General features: G+C 35.1%; 1 protein-coding gene across 1 annotated transcript; it reads left to right on the top strand.

The window, feature by feature from the left end:
- Positions 1–50: 50 nt before the first annotated feature.
- CycY (cyclin Y) lies at positions 51–13651 on the top strand. The gene is made up of 8 exons (XM_071591827.1): positions 51–251; positions 567–725; positions 2011–2340; positions 6488–6519; positions 6629–6817; positions 8733–8866; positions 9826–9978; positions 13207–13651. Exons 3-8 carry the CDS (start codon positions 2022–2024, stop codon positions 13649–13651), a joined length of 1272 nt encoding a protein of 423 aa, XP_071447928.1. The 5' UTR covers positions 51–251; positions 567–725; positions 2011–2021.
- Positions 13652–22613: the final 8962 nt, after the last annotated feature.

Genomic DNA, 22613 nt, shown 5'->3' with positions numbered 1-22613 from the left:
GCTAACGCGTCTAGCTGCGGAACTAAGCTCCTTGAGAATTGTGTGATATATCATTTGTATCTGTTTCAATGAGAGTAAATTGACATCGATCTCTATGAATCTGTGAATGATAGTCATGTTTTTGTCGGCTGTACGGGTATATAGTATTTCAAATTTCCACATTCTAAATTGATAACCATCCCTGAGTTATTGTCAATATTGTTAGGAAGTATAGAGATGATTACCCATGTGGGGAGTGAAGTGGTGAAAATGTGAGTAGGCGGTGTGATTTTATATTGATGATTGCTACTGTATCCGTAGCTACAAAGTGTGAGAGGGAGTGTTTTATTTTAAGTATTTCTATTTCAAGTAGTATGCTTTCAATTAATAATGCTGTGCTGTTTTAATGCTCACATTGTGTAAATAGTGTAAGTGGTTATTCGCGTGTGTCAGCCGGAATATTTATTGAGACAATGTTTTTATGAGTCAAGTGTCTAAACTTGGTTCATCTTATTTATACATGTGTTAGCGGTGTATTTAAGTGCCATAATAATGAGTTGGAATACCTTTTTTGCCTTTTTTCACAGTATTCATTCTTTGTAGATGTGAAGCGGCTTACGGCATGGTGGGCATTCAAGTGACCCAACATGTTACCGTGGGCAGGAAAGTTTGCCCATCGTCTTTGTATTCTTGTACTTTGAGCGGTCTATTTCACCATTTCAGCTGAATTAATACTACCCTTATTGGTAAGTGTGGTCATTTAAGAATGATTGATGTTGTCATTTCATGCACTTACGTTCACTTAACATTTGGTGTAGGTACTGCGCTTCCTCGTATTGTAACGCATTTATTATGCCATTATCGTATACTTCTTTGTGTAAATTACCAAATTCGAGGTCCGGAACCCGTGTTAGGTTTATTTTTATGATTGAGCTGTCAACTTAAAGTGTGTTTGTGTGCATTATTCTTTGTTTGTTGTGGAAATGCCTGAGTTGTTTTTTGCTGTTGCTATCAAAGCATATCATGCTTAAACTTCACCGTACGTCGTAACGTACTATTACTTATGTTCTGAACACGATTTATATGTATCACCGTGAATTCCGATGAAAAACTTGACTGCCTTCATATTCTTGTCAGTATGTAGTTCTTTGATGTCGCCACTTTTAATGCGTAACAATAGAACGTATTCACTATTATTTAGGTGACCCTGAAGTTCACTCAGTTAATGATGTCATACAGAACTTAAGTTTAATTTGGGATGTCTAAATTTTCAGTCATCACACTCTGTTTTCTCTGAGGAAGTGCAGTGTTTCATTTCCTGAAGAAAATAGAAGGTTAGTTTAATATTCCTGTGTGAATATTTTTTGTACGATCACCTTTGTCCAAATAGGAACAGTTTTGTTCAGGACTAATTTGAGCTACTTTTGGGTGGCATAAAATTATAATCAATTTGTGAATCCACAAATGATTTAAATTGCTTAACTGAGTAAGATCAATATGTTAAAGCGTTAAACGGTAGGTTTTATTTTAGTTATCATTGTATTAGCAATGGTTGTGAGAGAAAAAAATGCCTTACTGATGTGATAAGTTTTAATTCTTGATGAAGACTACTGCTAATTGTCCTGTACTGCATTGAATGTTTGTAGAAATGGTTAATTGTAGGACAAACTTTCATTTGTGCATAGTAAATACTATTATAGTTATGGTGGTAACAATCCTTCTTCAGATTGTGTGAGAAGATAAAATTTTAATTAATGTAAGTAAGGAAGTGAAATATTTAAAAAAAATCATGATATGTTAGGATTTATTGAGTAAGAAAATGGAGCATAGAAAAGCGTGATAACTTAGGCAACTGTGGTAATCAAAATAGGCGTGAAATATTTAACTTGCTAGTAAGACAAAATTTGCCAATCCCAGATTTCAATTGATCTAGCTGGCATGGGACTGATGTTTATTTCAATTTTTATAATAAATAATTAAAGTTTTTTCATAATTTTTCGTTATAAACAAGAGATTGATTTCTTTGTGTAGGTACAAATAAAATGGGGAACAATCAAAGTTGTTGTGCTTATGCCACCCCTGTGGGTGTGCGTCGAGGATCTGTTGGGGACCACACTACTGGTGGAACTGGTGCAGGTGGTGCTGACTGTCGGGGTGGCTTGCGGAGTGTCATCATAGTCACTAACTCTGGCAGTTGCTATGATGGAATGAAGCTTGAGGACTATTTGCAAGAAGGGGAAGAAAGCACGGGAAATTTGCAGCATATTAGTGAGAGGGAACCTGAAGATTGGCAAGCTGACCCTTCTCTCCACCCCAAGGCAGCAACTATTTTCCTGGAAAGATCTCGAGCATCTGCTCATAGTAAGTGCCATTTTCATTTCTTTGTTTGGATAAAATTTTATTGGCACTTGTCATTTTAACAATGTAAGATTCTATGGGCTGACACTTAGTCTTTCGTAGATGTGGAAGTCTAGTTTCATGATATTATATCATGTCCTGCCAATATTTGAAACAACCTACTGCCACATCTCCTTCTGGAGCCTTACATTCCTCTTTGTTCATTTCTCAAAGAGGAATGATGGCGTTGCCATTATTTGCTATAAGCAGAGCAAATGAAATTTAATGGTTAAGATATTTTAAAGTATATTTCATCAATGAGTTTTTGGGTTGAATGATGCCAATAATATATTTTAACCCTTCCTGTCATCCCTTCTCAGTCTCACAGACATCATACTCTTCTTCCCCTTCTGAAAATTTGAATGTAAGACAATAGATTGGTGAATATTATTTTATATAAGGAAAATTTTGTTTCAAGTGCCATGCACAATTACCATTTACTTGTGAAAATGTCTTTTTTAATAGGTAATCACCTACTTTCACGAATTTTGCCTATGAGCCATCCAGCTACAGATCTGAAAGTCTTTTGATAATCGGGAGACTATAATGATGCTTTGGTGGGATTTTCTTCATTGCTCTGCTTAGCAATAGTTGTAGCAAAAAGATTGGGAAATTTAATGGCCATGTATTTTGAGACCAAGGCTTTAAGTGTGTTAAGAAATGAAATCGTGTATGTGAGTCATGTTATAGAAAGTTCTCGTATTTGTTTGAAAATTATTTGAAAATTTTCATCCATTATTTGACTAGAAGTTTACAAAACTGATACCATTACTGATTATGTCACATAAGAAAAAAAATTATCATTTTAGTTTTTGGCTGCCTTCATAATTATGGATTCTCCAGAGAGCAACTAAAATTTGATCGTATAAAAACATTTTTTACACCCTAAAAATTGTGTCATCCATAACTACATAAAGACTTGTACGAAAGAGATGTGTTTCAGACTTTTTAATAAACTTCCATAGTCTGTTAATTGAAAGCAGTATCACATTCCTGAAATACAACTTGAAAAAATTCTTCCTGGGGAAATTGTATTACAGTATTAATGAGTTTCCTGGTGGTATTATGTTGTGACTATTGTATAGGTTATGCATTGTATATGTATCTACATATGTATATATATATATACATATGTATACATATATATATACATATATATATATGTGTGTGTGTATATATATATATATATATATATATATTTTTTTTTTTTACTTATCTCATTCTTGAAGTAAATGTTGAGACAGGATGAATAAACATTATTTTATAATTCATAACTAGAATGGAAGTTTCTTGTTTTGTGGTTCTACACAGAAAGTACTATCTGCGCTATGAATTTTTTTTATGTGATAATGGTAGAGCTATATATCACGTTGAAATTTTCAAGTTTTATTTGATAATTTTAAGACTATGGTAGTTCTTATCACTGGTGACTTTGTGATCCAACATACATAACCCATTCATAGTAGTCATCCCCACCTTCAAAGTACTAAGGCAAGCTGTACTTCAAAGCTTTTCTGAGATTTTTGTATAACTGCTGTCAGCTATCCTAGAAAGCACATTCTGGAACAGTGCCCCAGCCCACTCTACAAATTTTCCCATTATTTAATGGTTACGGCTTGTCCACTTCCCTTGCAAAACCCTCTGCATGAAAATCATGTCTTCATTTGTATTATTAACATCCTGAAGGTCTCATGTTTTTATGCCTTTCTCTTCTCAGCCAAATCTTCACACTTTCTCCTTTAAGCTATGCACTTCGTCTCTGCTGTAGTAGCTGTGGTGTTTCTAATTTGCAAGCAGATGTTCTGATATTTATGTGTGGCAAAAATGTAAAAAAAATAGGTGAAAGCAATGTTGCCTTAGCGGAGTATGCAGGATTATGTCAGTACCACAAGACATTTTGTTAATGTTTATGTGTACTCAAGAATGTATTGGTTTTAATATTTAAGTAGTAATTTATGTATAAATATTAATATATCTTCGAAAAGCTTTTTACTCAGTAGATCACAATATATTGTTTAAAAAAAGTGTACTGTATAGGAGTTCATGGACCCACCCACCTTTGGTTTTCTAATTATTTAAAAGATAAAGTTAATCACTAAAATAAATCATCGAAAATCAGTTATTCAGGGAATGAAATTCGACTAAAATAATATCAGTAAATGGGTACATGATAATAATCTTTTTATCAATGAGAAAAAATCCTACGTCATGTTTATGGAACACAAATTCTCTGACATCATAAATATTTAATTACAGATTCATTCACATTACTGCCTACATTACCCCACCAATAACTGTAATTGCCCAATGCCGGAACAAGGAAATAAATATAATTACTTCAGGGTAATCATTGATAAAAAATATTAACTTTGGTGAACATATTTTAAAAGTAAATAAATTATATCCTTCGTCAATTTCGCTACATTACTAGTTTTGTAATTTTGAATGTCATCAAGATAGTGTATTTTGTACTGGTTGAGAGTGTTTTAAGATATGGCATACACCATCTGGGGTTCCACTGGTTTGACAAAAAATTAATACACTAAAAAAATCCTAGATAAAATGTCTGAGGCTAGATCAAATAATACAAATATTCTAGATGGAAAAAATATCTTTCAAAAATTAGGAATCTGCCTGTAGACAGGCTGTATAGATATGCCATCATAATAGGAAACTATTTTTTATGACAAATATAAGATACCTCATTTAAATAAAAGGAATTACCATAAAGGGATAATATTAAGTATATAACAAAAAAATTCATACAAATCAAATCAAGAAAATTGGAGGAATGTGTGCCTCTAATTTTTTAATAAAATTCCTAAAGATTTAAGAATATTACTGTCAGTAAATGCTGTGAAAGGGAGAATCAAAGACTGGCTATTATAAGGAATGGATTAGGGCTTGGAACAAAATTTTACACAATATATGTAGCTTTACAATTGCAACAATTAAAGCTATAATTTTTGTTAATGTGGCACCTGCTGCCAAGCCAGAACTGACTAGCTTAGCAGGACCAGAATGCTAATATGCTTAATTTATACCATATATTATGAAGATCATACCACTAGGGGGTATATGATGAAGATTGTCTGTAATTGTATGTTGTATTGATTGTCGGTAATTCTTTATATATCATATATGATGAAGAATATACTACTATTGTTTATGAAAAATAGAAATTAATAAGTATAATTCTACATTCTGGGAAAAAGGGCTGGATATTTTGAAAATATTTGGAGATTTATTCATAAATTAGAAACATGATATGTAGAGAGTGATTTTCCCCTTAATTATGAGATTACTATGGCTTAGATATAGGGCACGTGATGTGTACAAGTCTAGGTAAAACTGAATGGATGCTGTAATGCTGATGTTAGTGGTACCAACAACACACAAAATGGTGGGGGAAAAGAACGGCATGTTTGCATTGAAAAGTTTATGATTAGAAATCCATCGAATGTTTGGCCACCCTGAGGAAGGTGTTGTGGAGACTTCATTGATATCAAATCCTGGACATCTTATGGGTAGGAAGCAAAGTGGACAAGAGAAAATTCCACCTTAGCTGCCATATATACATATGTATATGAAATACTGAATCACAGTGAAATTGGCTCCACTCATATCGACTGGAAACTTTATATCGTGTGGTACAATTTTTCCCATCATTGATGCAATAAAAATCTCCATTGTAAAATAAGGTTTGATGGACAAGAACCTTGTGCATTTGGCATGGAAAGTTTGGATTTAGAGTCTAATTTCTTCTTCAAAACTCTTATATTTTCTCGTAAAAATCTAGTATGCATAAAATCACACAGCACCTGGAGGTGTCAAGAGTCATCAACAAGATTTGGACCCAGGAAACTCTTTGTCATTAGTACCAGAGCACTTACTCACTTAGCTGAAATGCTATCATTAGCTTATCGTTGTAATTTATTCTTTAAGAATATATTAAGAAATTACTAATACTATGCATCGTATTATAATACATGTATAGTTTTAATATAACCTCTCTAATCCATGAATTAGTTACTTAATTTCTGCATCTTGTAAAAATTCTCAATAGCAGAAATTATTAGCAAAAAATTAAATTTCATGATTTTTTTTACAGATGGGCACGTTCGCAAGAGGAGTCAGAATCATGTAAGTTCTACGATGGGCAAAATATTCCTATGCAACATTCTGGAATTATCAGTTCTATTATTTACATGTGTAATTGGTGCATTACTTATATGTTTATCAAATTTTTCAGGTGATTGAGTCAAGACCATGGAAAAAGAGCAGCTCATGTTCTACCATATATTTAGATGACAGTACAGTATCCCAGCCAAATCTGAAAAGTACTCTCAAATGTGTAGCTTTAGCTATTTACTATCATATTGCAAACAGGACTTCCAATAGGAATTTGGAAATTTTCGATGATAAAGCCCATCCATTAACAGTGAGTAATTCTGACTTGAATGTTAAGCTAAATTATAGCATAAAAGATGGTTGAGTATATAGGCTGTTTTTCATTAAAATTTTATTCTCTTATGAAGTTAAAATCCTTTTAAGTACATAGTGATAAGATGATGATTTGAAAAAAAAAAGAAAATCATCATAAATCATTCTTGAAGGCAGTTTGAAAGAAATCAAATTGGGTATTATTTTATCCTAGGCCTTACTCCAGTTCTTTCATTGTTATTTTCTGCTGTGTCATGGGAGTAATGGTTCCTTGTAAACCTGCTCATAGTTATTAATTTATTGTTCACTGGTTATCCAATATAATGTTGGGGTAGATTAGATTTGTATGTAGCATATTGGGGAGAATCTGAAATCACGACCTTAGGGGGTGAGAATAAAGCCCATGTGCTATGAAAATTAATGTTTTGCTTCTCTTCTTAGGAGTTTCTGTCCAATCTCTTTGTTATGGCCCTTTATCTGATGAGATTGTCTTAAATAGCCTACCTTAGCCTGTCTCTGTATATGTCTCTCTTTCCTCCCAGATTTTTTAATCTCTTGCTATCTTTACTATTAATGTTTTGTAAGATATTGATGGTGTCTGGGAGGATGACTGATTGGAAAATTCACTGCATTTAATTTCTAATCTTGTAGAAATAATTATCATTTTCAAATACGTTGGTGAATGCTTGGAATCTACTGGGTGGCTTTGCTGCTAGCAAGTGGGAGGTTCACTTCTAAGAGTGACGGCACAATGTAAACATTGCCTTTTGCACTGTATTTCAGGTGTTCATGGTAGGGGAGACTACCACTTGATGTAGTACTATGTAAAATTCCATGGACATCGCACAATGAACCAACTCCATAACTAACATAAAGAGTCACATGTGGTCACCAGGCTAACTGGGAAGGTTGCCATATTTTTCATAGTGGAGGTTTATCTTAGCAATTAATTGTGGGTATGGAGTTGTCTGGATAAGTTGCCTTAGTGATTTGATTCCCATGTAGAACTTTGAAAATTGAAGTTATAACTTGTTATAACTCTGTTAAATGGTAATTGGGAAAAATATAATGATTATATTCTCTGTGATAGCTCAATTGATTTGACACCATACATCACACAACACTACTGCTTGGCACAACTGTGATAAGCCCTCAAAGAAATATTGTCATGAGGTGATGATAAAATGAGTTATAATGAGGGTGGCATAGAGACAAGAAAGAAGAAGAGAGACACGAGGAAAGTAGGAAGGGTGAAGGAAATGCTTCTATTACTCCTGCAGCAGATAGACAAATCAAAACAATGTAGTGTCAAAATTCCAGTGGTGTATTATACAATATTTACTATTCTTGTAGGAAGGGGGGTTTTATTTATTGGTTAGGAATTAATTTTCGCTTGTGATTCTTTCATGAATTACTGAGAGAACACTTTTGTTGAGAGTATTATTATGTTTTTGTCTTCTTATCTGTTTTCCCTGAAAACTTATCGAGTGGGTACTGCGCATTATTGTCTTTCTATTGTTAAATATGGGATGAAAATCAAAATATTGGGTCAATGTAAAAGGAGTCAATAATCAGTTTTGGGTGTGCTGTTCCTATCCTAGTATAATGTAAAATGTTTTCAATGATGGAAAAAGTAAACAATGCTCATTAATGTTTTCAAGCTCAAAATTTATAGCTGAAAAACTTCGCCAGCAGAAATATGTATTGACATTGCAGGTGGTATAAAAATATGTTCCAATTCAAATCTTTTTAACTTCTGTACATAATGGTTGAGTCATTGATTATTTATGGAGATTTATTACTAGATATTATCAGTTAATGGCTTCACCATTTCTTTAACCAGTGTGTTCTAGTATCTACAAAATACTATCAAGATATGTTATTGTGTACTAATTATCTAAAATATTTTATAGAGAGAGCCAGTTCCTGAGGATTATGCAAAGAAAAATCCAGAACATCGCCTCATTTACAGATTTGTGCGCACTCTCTTTAATGCGGCCCAGCTGACTGCAGAATGTGCCATAATTACATTGGTTTATTTGGAAAGGTATGTTTACTAGTCTCTCCAGAATGAATTTTAATATATTTATTATCATTATTTTGAAAATGCTTTGCATCATAATTTAACATTCAACAGTGGTAAATGGAAAGGGCAAATAACTCCTTCGGTATTGTCTAAAAAGCTGAATCGGTTCCTATGAATTTCAAAAGGGCTTTAAAAATTTCAAATTAAAATTACTCTCTATGGAATTGATAATCATTTACGTAAATGTGAGAGTAAGATTAAAAGTTCTCGTACATACAGGGTCCGCTATAAAAGTAATTCGCATTCTCTGGGAAAAATAGATTTATTGATTGTACTTGTACAAATGCTTGAAATTCTTCAGAATACTCTCCCCCTGCATCAATACACTTGCAGAGGCGTGTCTGCCATACCTGGAAGGCACCCTGAAACTCCTTGATGGGAATGTTTGAGTTTCAGCTCAAACTGAGCAAACTGAAATGTTATAGCATGCTTTAGTATGTTTTCCACGGTCTCCCAATGCTTTCCTATCAGCTCTCTCTTCAGTCCGGGAAACAAAAAAAAGTCACACAGAGCCAAGTCGGGACTAAGGGACCTAGGGGACCACTGGAATGGTGCTCCAGGCTAGGAAGTTGGTAATGATGAAGGACATGTGGTTGGGTGCTCCAGTGTGTTACTAAGTCAAAAAACACACTTCACGCGGAGGCATGTCTTCCCGCTCAGACTGCTCGGACCAAACTGGCAACCTGTGTTGGAAGGGCAGACCTCCCATCACATTTACCGACTGGTTTTACCACGCAGCCATGGAGAGTCTCGTCACAATAAAATCATGAGCATTACTTTCATAATGGACCGTGTATCTATCTATCACAAGCCTATCTTCACTATGAATGGAGAATGATTTTTAAGGTTTAAGCAACAAGGCAATTAAAATTTAATGATACGTTATGCTATTTTCGCCAATCTGATGTTTTCCTTTATAGGTTATTAACTTATGCTGAGGTAGACATAACTCCTGCTAACTGGAAGAGAATAGTTCTAGGCGCCATCCTGCTAGCTTCAAAAGTTTGGGATGATCAGGCTGTGTGGAATGTGGATTATTGCCAGATTCTCAAAGAGATCACAGTAGAGGATATGTATGTATCAATCATTCAACTGAATTCTCATTTTAGCCTCTTAATAAATTCTGATTCCATACTGCTGGTTTTTTCTCCTTAGTAACTGAATTGTGTTACATGATCCTATGCATTAACTGCTTAGCATATAACTTTTTGATTGTTTTCACAACCCCTGGGACAAAAAGTCACCTTAGTCACCATTCTCTTTAAAGTAGTTTTATGTAGTTTCTGGTATATGTATTTTATAAAATGCTGAGGTTACCCCAAATATAGCTGATCAATTCATTTGCATTCCCCGCTACTGACGAGCTTTGAACAAACTGTTTGAGATAGACAATGGAATAAGTGAATTATGTACTCCACTTTAGTAGAAGCTAGGGAACATTTCCCAGTTTGAAGATGAAGATAATGAATGGATTGGTAAAGGTTCCAATTCCTTGTTTTATGCAGCAAGGAATTCCAAAATGTTTGCTCAAGATGAGAATATCATCCTGATGCACCACACAGAAATCATTCATATGTTCACAGGGGTGTATGGTATTGATTGTTCATGTGAACGTATCTAAAACATGTTAGCTGCGTCCAGACTCGTTGAGCATCAAGAAGGATGAAGTTAGGTGCCTAAATGTTAGGCACCGAATGAAAAGGCATCTTCAGTTAGACACCCTACGCAGTAGCACTGCCATCTATATAGCTAAGAATAAGGGATAAATGGATGATGTCCGAATGTAAATATTTTGATACTTGAGATAGCTTGTGCAAATATTTGTGTGTTGTTGCAAAACCATGGAATGGTCTTCACCTAATTCTGAGTTCACATTACAATTCATTCAGCAGTTTTTTGTTAAAGTTTTCCATTTCTTTCTTTTGTTTTAGTAACCTGGGCAATTTTTGGTACTAGTTTCATATTCATTTACTCTTATCTTTAAATCTATAAATTATTCGTTTTTCATATTTTGCTTTAATTATCAGGTCAGATAGTATTACATTTCAATAATTTCAAACATTTTATCTAATTATACTTGTATGGTCTCTTACTCCAGGGTAATTTTTTGGTCATTAATTGTTTTAAGATATGCTTTGTGTCATGTGTAGTTCATTTATATTCATGCATACTTTACTTGCTTATTGTTTCATATTATTAATTTACCCTTAGTATCAATTCAATATATATTCTACAATTAGTCTTTGACGGCATTATTTAATTTTTGTTTGTTTCATTACTTTGTGGGCTTACATAGTGAAACGGTGACTCCTTTAGCAAAGGTTTAGCGTGGGAACTATGATTACCCATTGTCGGGACACAGGGAGTTTAGATCATACCTCAAGAAAATAGGGAAAAAAAGAAGGGGACGTGTGAATGTATGATGGAGGAAGATATGGCAATCCAATCCTTAATTGCCCAATTTATGCCGAGGAAAGACGCGAACTAGAAGCTATCCTTGGATATTTGCATAACGTTCAACAAATTGGGAAATATCTACACAAGGAACCAATTAGGAAAATATTGGAAAGATTTATCAACAAAAGATAAAGTAAGAACGGGGAGAGCAACGGAAAGGAATGGCATGTAACTCATATTTTGTATTTTGTAAAATTAACGAAATTGTTTTGGGGCTTTAAAAATAAGGCACCCCAAAAAACTGAAATTGAAACAATAAATTGCCCGATTCTGCTCGAACGGGCCCAATTATTATGATTACCCAGTTTGATTCATGCAGACAGCTATATTTTTACTAAATGCTTACTCTCTCTAAACACAAAATCATGCTTGAAGATGTTTTCTGTAATATAAGATATATGAAATGCCAATAAGATTTATGTCAAAATAAAATTTAACAAGGGCATAAACGAGGTATGGATGCAGCACAATGACTTTCTGAAATTACTGCATGAAAAATTTTTTAAAATCATGAAATGAATCTCCAAACAAAGAAATATGTTCTTACCTCTACATTTCAATTATATGTATCCAATAACTTGATAAAATAAAGTTATTACAAGAATTAAACTACATTCTTGTAGAAGACATCAAATTTCTCTTGCCCAAGGAAAGCTCCGCCTTTTCCTTTCTTGTGCTAATAAAGTCTTCATTTTGTCGACTAGTAAAAGTGTACCTTTTCGAAGAAATAGCCAATGTTATTTTGACCAACATATATAATAAACTCCTGCCATGGCAAATATTCTTCTGCTTGTTGTCTCGCTTCTAGCACTTGGAATTATGGGGTTGTAATTTGGCATAATTAGGATACACTTCTGTCCTAAATCCGGGGACCAAAATAGGTGCCTAAATTTGCATCTTCTTGCTGCCTAGAGAGTTTGCACACCCTTCAAGATGGTGTCCGGCCTAAATCGAGCAATTTAGGTGCCTAAATGATGAGTCTGGTCACAGGTGTTGTGTTCAAATATGAGTTGGAATTCCATTTTTCCAGTCAATGCGAAAGTATTGTTATGTTAGGAGGTCTCTAATGCAATATATGGGAATTCATATATCTAGTGACTAGGGTGGCCTCTTTTGTTTCAGCTTTTTGAACAAATTCTCATTTCAGATAGAGATTATGTTTTTGGGAAATTGTGCCTTCAGAAATTAAGTTTCTAAATAATAATTTCGGGACAGGGGGTAGGGTCCTTAAAGGCTTTTGCTGGAATCTCCTCAGTTCTTTTAGGTATAATCTGTTTTAAATCTTAGACTTATCTCTGTTCGATTTCATTTGCCGCTGGCATGTGGCTGATCATTTCTGCTATAATTTTTCCCATCTTAGATGTCCTTCTTGACCTGAATTTTGACATCCTTCACTTCATAACTAAACGTTTTCTGATATTTCCATTGACAAAAATGTATCATTCATCGAATTATATACACAACTCCCTGTTGCCAGTATATAACAGCAAACTTAAAAAAATATAATAAGTTTGCTGACAAATATGTTAGCATATTTTTTTCTTAAGACACCTCTTAATGTCTTGTAAAATCTTTTACAAGACGTACAAGGTTTATCTCTTTTTGTGTGACCCAAGGTTCCAATGGTTATAATTGTTGGTCATACCTTATTGTCTTGATAGTATCTGTCATATCTACACTAAGCTTGTTGTAATTCAATTTTAATGAGGCCAATGTGGCAGCATGTCTGTCTTATCCACGATATCCTCTCCTTGTAAAATCCCTACTGGAGATTCAACAATGCCAATCCCAAACCTCTAAAAAAAAAATGCTATTGTACCAAAGTAATTCCAAATCCTTTCCAGGAATGAGTTGGAGCGTCAATTTTTGGAGATGTTGCAGTTTAATATAAATGTGCCGTCAAGCGTGTATGTCAAGTACTACTTTGACCTGCGTACATTGGCTGAGGCGAACAACCTCTCTTTCCCGGCCACCTGGGGAGAGCCTCTGAGCAAGGAAAGGGCACGGCGGCTGGAAGCAATGTCTAGGGTAGTGGGGTGCGAATGGGGTGAGGATGGCGATCCAATTGGACTCTTGCCACCACCCTCGGGAGCAGGTATGAGTGGGCAGCATCACCAAACCTCGCCGGCAAACCCCGGCGCAGTCCACAGTTCTGGTCGCCGTATGCTCCACCTCAAGCGCTGGACTTCCCTGGACAATGTGGCCAGTAGTGGGGGTAGTGGGGAAGGGGGAGGGGGTGGTTGTGGTGGTGGTGGTGCTGCTCGGAGAAGCATAGCGATACTCTCCTGAAGGACTTCCATTGGGCATTTCTCGCCTGTCTCACAAAAGACCGGGGCGAGGAGATGCAAGCAGTCAATTGTGGTTGCCCCGGGGGATGACGACAATTATTTTCTATGCTCTTTACCTGGACTTATATTTAAGGAATATCCCTGTGAGAAATTTGTGTTTTTTTTTCCAGCTACTTCATAATGTGAACTGACTGGTAGGAAAGTGAGTGTGAGTTTTGTCTTTCAGTGAGGCATCCTTTCTTGAATGTGTTTTATGATATTTTCGATAAATCTCCAGTGATACACATAATGAGAACAATCTTAACCTGCATTTAGCTTTATCTCTGAAGAGTGGGTCACTATTCACGCAGATAACATGAAATAGCTTAATAATTTGTGAAGTTGTTAATTATTCTGGGTAATAGTTGATTCTGGCTGCAATAGCATGACCAGGAAAGTTTCCTTAAACCACAGGACCCATGAATAAATCTCAATCCATTAATAATACTTATTTCACTGTAGGACTGTTGGAGCGTTATATATCTTAAATTTGATTGCCTTGGGCATGGTGCTTGCTTGAGGCAAAATTGATTGCATAGCTATTTCAGTGGAAGGGTATTGTTTTGTTTGGTTCATCTTAACCTCGGAATTAAAAGTTCAGCTTCTTTAATGGTTCTGTCTAAGGGCATGCTTTTATTTTATTCATGTCTCTGGATAAGGGATTCCCTCTAAAGCCTTTTCTGAATTTCCGTCCCATAAAACAAAACAGGCAGTTCATGTGATTGGCTAACTAATGAAATAATAGTTTTGTCTACATGCATGTATGAGAATGGATTTACATGATTAAGGAGACTTTATGATCTTTTGCCATGAAGTATTTTTGTCCTATGAGGGGTTGTACTATTGCAAAGTACTTCACTGTAAGTGGATTCCTTTTAAAGTGTACAACATACCATAATGGCCCCAGGTTCAGTAACCATCCCTTATTTGGTCATCCTTGCATGATAGTTTTGAGTGAGTGATGCGCTACAACTTGCTCCAATAATTTTTACGGATGCCTCCATTCCAAGCAGTTGTGTGAGCAGATATTAGCTCCAAAGATTGTGGTAAATAGTCATATTATATACTCTTAATTTTTAACTTTTATTATATTGTGTACAAAAGGTTATATATAAAAGTTATGAATTTGACGTGATGAAAATCAAGATTTCAAAAGTTAAATTGTCTCTAGATTTTTTGACATATTAATTTACTGTAATTGAATATTATGTTGTGTGATTGACAAAGTGGACCACATAGATTGATTTATCTCCACTAACATTTTTTTTATAGAAGTTCTTTTTGTCTTTAAATTGCTGTCTGTCACTTAATATTTCTTCTTAATTCACGTTATGTAAGTATGGCCTATGAACCAACAATGCTGTAGCAGTTATTTACATTTAATGGCTCTAAAATATTAATTTTCTCAATCCTGCTAGTTAAAAAAAAAAAAAAAATATAGGACTCCTTCTAAAATGTATTATAATTAATGTACATATGTGGCGGATATGAAAGCAAAATTGTTTGAAATTGTTTATTGCAATATTTCTACTGATATTGTTTATTATTTTACAGAGCCTTATAAGTAGTCATGGATGCTCTGAAAGAGTGTTAAGTTCATGCAGATGTGTTGGATGGTGTGTGTTCTTTTGGTTAACTGCAGCACAGTCATTTTTTTGTGATTTAAAAGTTTACAGCTCTTTTTTTTTGCTGTATCATTACCAAATTTGCTTCTGGCTAATTGATCTCAAAGTTGCAATCATTGTGCTGTAGTCTCCATTGTGAGCTGGTATATTATTTATGTAAATGTAAATTGAAATCAATTATCAGTCTGGATGTCAAGAATGAATGTGAATGATGAAGAGTGATTCAAGTACTGAGCTTTTTTATCAATTAAATAAAAGACATAACTTATAAATTGAATTTTTTTACTGAAATGAATCGCCGTTGACAGGTGTCCATGAAGAATAAATTAGGGCGGTTGGTAAATTAGCTTTTTTTTATGTGTATGTGATGTCCTGCTTAAACAATTGAGCTTTAGCACAAGTAATTTAGTAATAAATATAATATTTTACTTGCACAAAGGTACAAACCAAATTGTGTGCATTCAAGTATATATTTTGTAGCATGCAATTGGAATGACGAAAATCACCAACACCGACTTTGAAAGTGAAGGAAAAGGTGCCTAGGTCATCAAACTCTTAAACCTTCTAGAAGTCAAGAGGGTTATCTTGCTGCCCCTGAGGCTAGATAAGATAATATTTTATGCAATATTAAGGTGTAGGGCAAGCTGACCAAGTGTCAAAGCCCTTAGTTGCTTATTGAGGCACAGGAAGGGCTGCTTTAATATTAAATTATTTACTCAATATAGTAATATTTGTTTGATACAATTCAATCGGACAGTCAGTCAGGTGGCAAGGTAGAGTTAAACCAAACAAAAATCGTAAGCAAACCTGGTAATAGACATCAAAACATCAGAAATAAAAACTAATTCAGTCCCAGTGTTTGGCCATTGTCTTCTTGAAGCTCCTGATGTTTGCAGGAAAAGGTTTGAAAACATCCCCTGGTAATTTATTCCAATCACTAATTCCCTCGCGCAGGAGTGCTTACTTGTGTCACTCCTTTGAGTGAGCCATTTTAGTTTATGTATAATCTCCCCTTTTTTTGTATCTTCAATGTTAAATAATTATTTACCAATAATTTCCATTAGATCATTATTGGCTTTTTTTTACCTGCACCACTGTATTAATCCATGAGGTAAGGATTCACCCTCAAAGTTATCTTGGGTGATATTACTGATGGATGAAATGGGCACCTTTTAAAATTAAAAAAGTTATTTCCTTTTGACCTAAACATTATTCATTATGATTACCTCATGATCTCACCAATTACATGTTTACGCTAAGGAAAGTATACTACATTTTTTAAACTGAATGTAATTCATCAGTGATGAAGCATTTATGAACTATTTTAACAGGTTGATAAATGCTTAAATGATTCTAAAGCAGTAATTTCACTAGCGAGCACTGGTACTATTTCTTCTTTAATAATTGAGGATAATTGGATAATACATTATTATGTATACATGGTGGGATCAAAAAAAGACAGGACTGATTTTATAACTTGTTCATTTCAACCGATATAGCTTAATCAAACTTGTTGCCCTCAAAGTGCATGCCTTGGCTGATGACACAACTTTTACTAATGTATCCTCCAACTCTCGAACCCTGCCTGGTAAGCCACCTTGGGGATCCTCTTCAGGTCCGCTGTACAATTAGTTTTAATGTCTGCAATAGAGTGGAATCAGTGCCCTTTCAAGGTTGATTTTAACTTAGGAAACAAAAAGAAGGTTTTCAGTAACTCTGGGTCGGCATTGGCTCGATTCAGGAGTTCCTGAAATATGTCCTCACGTTTTTGTCTCTGTTCATTAATCAGTACCTGTGGGGGTGAATGTTGACATGATGTGTGTCATGCCCAAAATTGTCAGACAGGATCCAAAACTAATGTTCACTTCCTATGCTATGTCCCTAACAGTTAAATGGCAATTTTCCATCACCGAATTGACATGATTGGGGTCTGTCAAAGTGGAAGGCTGGCTAGGTTCACGAATCTTCATCTGTCAAGGTTCTGCCCGATATGAAATTACTGTACCAATCAAAACACTGCCTTCGACTCATAGCTTCATTAACATAGGCTTGCTGAATCATACCAAATGCCTCCATAGCACTTTTGCCAAGTTTGAAAAAAAATTTCATGCACACACGCTGTTCCTCTAGCTCCTTCATTGTTGCTGTTGCATGCCGCGACGAACAGGTTAAGACACGTACCGCTGCTGCTGCGAAATGACCCGACATAAACAAACGAAACACCTCTTGTTTTAGTCGTCAGACTTGTCACTAGATGATGTACTGTGCCTAATTTCGATCCTTTGATCGGTTTGCGCAGGATAAAATCTGTCCGGTCTTTTTTTGATCACACCTTGTATACTATATGTTGATATTGACGTGGTGGAAGGGCTTGTGCATTCGGATGATCCATAGAGCACTGCTGGCAGGAGCAATGATAATTGCTCCTGGTCACCCATGCCAGATGCATCGAAGTATAGGAGCAAGACAATAGAAATCCATGCAGCAACTGTTTCTCAGTGAGGCAGTTGTAAAGGCATTTGACCCCAGTGGGGTGGTCATTGAGTGATGGTGCCACATAAAAAGCTCATGAGGAAGGCAATTGGAAACTACCTCACTTATTATTCCCAAGATTTATATGATTGGCAGGACAGGGAAAAATGAGTCTTGGCATTTACGGTACTCGACCGTGTGTCATGCTTGGCAGTGGGAGAGGCAAGGCTTGCTGAGTCATCTCACAAAATCCTTGCAAAGCAAAATGGACGGCACAAGATGCAGAAAACTGAATTAGTTGGAATAGGATCTTGCAATGGTAGGACAGTGTTGACAACAGGAAAATTAGTGAATATAAAGTGAGAGATGGAAAGAGAAAATATATATTAGAGATTACTGAAGGGATAATTATGGAGTAATATTAAGCAGAAGGGATGAGAGCCAGTGAGAGGCCATAATATTGTATAAAAAAAGCATAGTTAACATAGAGCAAGCAACGGATAGAATATCACTAGTAGAGCCAGAAGCAGAACCAATGAACTTGGTCATTGTTCAGTTATAAATGCCGACAAGCAATCACAAGGAGAAAGAAGTCAATAGAATATATGATCAGTTAGAGGAAATAACCGCATGTGTTCCATGCGGGGAAACTGGGGTATTCGAATCTAACGGTAGTCCAAGAAAGAGATTGTGATGAGGTGAGGTACTATGGTTTAGGCCACAAGGAATGACCGGAAGGAGTAAGCAATTGAGTTCTGCAGGAGACATAAGCTAATCATCACCAACACTTAGTTTAGACATAACAAAAGGTGTAGGTATACGTTGAGAATGCTAGGGGACAGTATCAGATTATATTATGGTTAGGTACAGATTTAGAAACAGCATGATAAATTCGCACAGTTTCCCAGGAGTGGATGCAGACTGATCACAATTTAGTAGTCATGAAGTGTAGCATCTGATTCAAAAAGATAAGGGAGGGGCATCGGGTTAAGAAATGGAATGCAGAAGCATTAAATGGATTGACAAGGAAGGAGTATCAGCAGGCTGTTGAGAAAACCAATACTTAGGCTGTATTGTGGATGAAAATGGAAATGCATCAAAAAAGGGATATGGAAAGCTTCCAAAGAAACTATAGGAACCATTAATAGGAAAAGGTAAAGAAAATCATGGATGAGATGATTAGAAAGATAGTTGAGAGGAGGAAATGGAAGAATGTAAATACAAACTTAGATAGAAGAAAGTGCGAACAGTTAAGTAATACATCGAGGCAGGTAACAATAGTGCAAAAGAAGCATGGTGGAAGATGCATGCAAGGATATGGAAAGTTTGCTGAGGAAGGGTGAAATTGGTGCATTATACTAGAAGGTTAAAACACTATTGGGAAGTAAGAAGGGAAAATCAATGTTTAAAGTTGTCAGTCAGAACTCAATGTAACAATAAGTCAGGTAAAATAATAGTTGAAACAGAAAAGATCTAAGAGAGTTGGAAGGGATATATAGAAGAACTATATGGTAAAGAACGTAGGGGATCAAGGTTAGACATAGAAAGTGAATATGACATAGATGAAGATAGCTGATGTCGAGGTATCCTTGAAGATTTGTTAGATAGTGCATTAAGCAGTCTTGAGACATGTACATGTTGCGGATTAGTCATCTGTTCCTCCAATCTATTCCTATTTTCTGCAGTATATTCATTAGTTTTTCCCAACTCACTCTATCAAACACCTTTGTGAAATCTACAAAACAGGCAAATACGTCCTGATTATATTCTATGTTCCTCTCAATTAGTGATCTCATTATGGCAATGGCTTCAAGTGTGCCTCTCCCCTTCCTGAACTCAAGCTGATAATCCCCCTATGTAGTCATTTACCCTGCTGTCCATCCTCTTGTTGATCCTGAGGACCACTTAAGCTGCTTGCAATATCATACTTATTGTTCTGTAGTCCTCACATGAAGTACCCTTAACCTCTTTTGGAATAGAGACGCACTGATCTAACAAATTCTTCTGTCCAAATTTCTTTCTCATAAATTTAAGTATATGTATGTGTTTGTGTGTATATATAAATGAACACATGTTAATTCATATCTATTGGAAATCAAGCCTTAACAGTGTACCCAGCTAGCACAAAAATACTTTGTTCGATTATTAGCAGTAAGTTGTATGGGTAGGATGATGGTGAAAGTCGAAGTCATGCATGTCATCCGGTAGATTGGAAAACAGATCAGGAATGGGTAAAGTAGTGGTAAATTTCATTGTTTTGGCTAGAGCTTCCCAATTTTATGCCATCTCTCAAGCATCAAGAGGAATTATTTACAAAGCATGTGAATTTTTAAATGATGCTCTCAGCCTAATCTGAAAGCTTGAATATCACTCATGTGTAATCGATGGTTTCAGGCGTTATTTTATGGAATCGGTTCATACGTAAGCGGATAAAATAATACTTTGTAATTCCACAGATTTATAAAATATAATATAAATCTGTGGAATTACAAAGTATTATTTTATCCGCTAAAGTATCACTCATGTGGATAAGTGTAATTTTCTTCATTTCTAGAATGGTCTCCCCAGAAAATAATTGAGATCCCTTGTGTGTGAGGGATCTCAATTGACTTGTTGACTTATGCTATAATGAAGTTTCAGAAGATACGCTTTTCAACCAATTCTTCACGATAAGTATATATGTAGATACTTCTAGATGAATCTTCAATCTCTTGGAGCTGAATTTACCTGATTACTTAATGGTGGCCATGCACACTCACTATTGTTGGTAATCTGTTGGGTTGGGTGAGAAAATTGAGGCTTCCTTGTTTATTAAACTACCCTTTCGTCCAGCACTGTCGGAAAGGACTGGCTGTGTGATACTTCTGATCATGGAGTGCTGGATTATTCATTTATGATTTACAAGTTCGGGTGGAAATTGGTTGAATGGGTTATGGACAATGGGGTTCATGGGTGGCTCATGATTTTACAGGTTCACCTATTAAATAATTTCTTAGTGTTCCTTTATTGCCATCATAATTTAGAGGTGAGTCAACTATGCCTGGATATATCGGTTTGTGCTTTTTGGTCCTCCTGTGACATGAGCCATTAGTATCTTGAGTAGATTTGAACACCTTTCAGGCCATTTGTATTTGTGCATGGGTGAATATTCTACTAATATGGGTTGATGTTATAACAACACAAATGTAGACCCATGCAATGACATTTTCAACTGGAATAGAAAGACATAAATTCTTGAAAAGCAGTATTTTTCTGAAACATTGGAGTATTACAACAATTCATTAAGAATTTTATGACAAGCCCTAACAAGGAGTATACAAGTATGCACTATGTTCCACTTTTGTATAATCATGGTCTGTAAAAAAAATCAGACATGCTTTTTTAACTACCTCTATCTAGGAAGCACCTTTCATTAATCTGCCATGATGAATTAATTGAATTCTGGAGTACACCCGGAAACTTTTGAAAACTGCAAATTATTCTGTCCATGTTTGTTTCCATTATAATAATCTGCTAGATCCACTATGGAAACATGACACTAAAAATGAAGTCCTATTTTCAATTTTTCTCTAGATAATAAAAATTAATGGATTTGGTGTAACGCAAACAATTGGTCAATACGCCCTTTTAATTTCCTTACTGATTGCTATGGGCTGGCTTTTCAATCGCAAGAGGAAATGTCTTTTCTCCAAAACATCCCCTCACACAAAAGGATAACGAGGATTGAGAAACAACTATGGAATTGTTAAAATATTCTCATAAATTATCAATATGGCTGAGTTGATTATTCTATTGCAAAATTTGATAAAAAATATTTGCATTAATTTTGAAAGCAAATTTCGTATGTAGTTAAAATGGACTGCGAGTAATATCAAGTGTGTCATTTTTCCAGATGTTGCTCTAGATCTATTGCCGCACCATTTCAAATATTTAACGGTTAAGAGATCATTTCATACGATCATATGTAAGTGCTGGTGTTAATTACATCTGATTCCTATTTCTGACTTTCTGGTGACCAATACACTTAACAATATTACTTTTTCCTTTATTATACAAGATTTATCGTTTCAAATACTGAACCGATGAGCAATCAATTAAGTTCATCAGATGACCGGTGCGTAGCGCCGCAGTGCTAGCATAGCAATCAAGATTCGCCTACTCCACATTAAGACCTTTAATTCTGTTTTCTTTCTATTTCCCGCTATAAGAGGGAGTTGTTTTAAAATCAAACTACGATGTAGTTACATTGTTAGTTAATAGATGACAATAGCGTCGCATTACTGCGCCGTGCCTCATATTTTTTCTTACAATAATTTTATCGCTACCATATATTTTCCATTTTTCAATTATTTATTGAATTTTCATATGAAATTGAAGCCCAGACATCAGGAAATGACAGGAATGTGATATTCACAGGAAAGAAACACATCGGCATGGGCCATTACATATTTATAGAACGGAGAAATTACAAGTTCAATTCAAAAACTATCAATTGTAAGTTAAAAAATGGACCACACATACAAAGGCCTATATTAACAACAAATCTTTTCAAAAGGAATGCCAATTATTTGATAGGCAGCACTAAAATCTTTCTTCTAAATCTTCCTTATTTTCTTGTACCTGGGTCTGCGACAAATAAAAAGAATTATATTACAATTGTGGGATTTTGCACGGGATTGTAATTTATTAGAAATGTAAATAAAATTGCCATGAAATTAATTTAAGATCGTGGCATCACAAAAAGTTGTAAAAAACAAATATTATGGCTGAATATTCCACTGCCAGCCAATAGGTAATCAATCAGCTAGGTAGCATTTTCCTAATTTC

This window comes from Hetaerina americana, unplaced genomic scaffold (assembly GCF_022747635.1).
Source record: "Hetaerina americana unplaced genomic scaffold, ioHetAmer1.1.p SCAF_5, whole genome shotgun sequence".
Taxonomy (NCBI): domain Eukaryota; kingdom Metazoa; phylum Arthropoda; class Insecta; order Odonata; family Calopterygidae; genus Hetaerina; species Hetaerina americana.
This window is presented reverse-complemented; position numbering and strand designations above follow the sequence as displayed.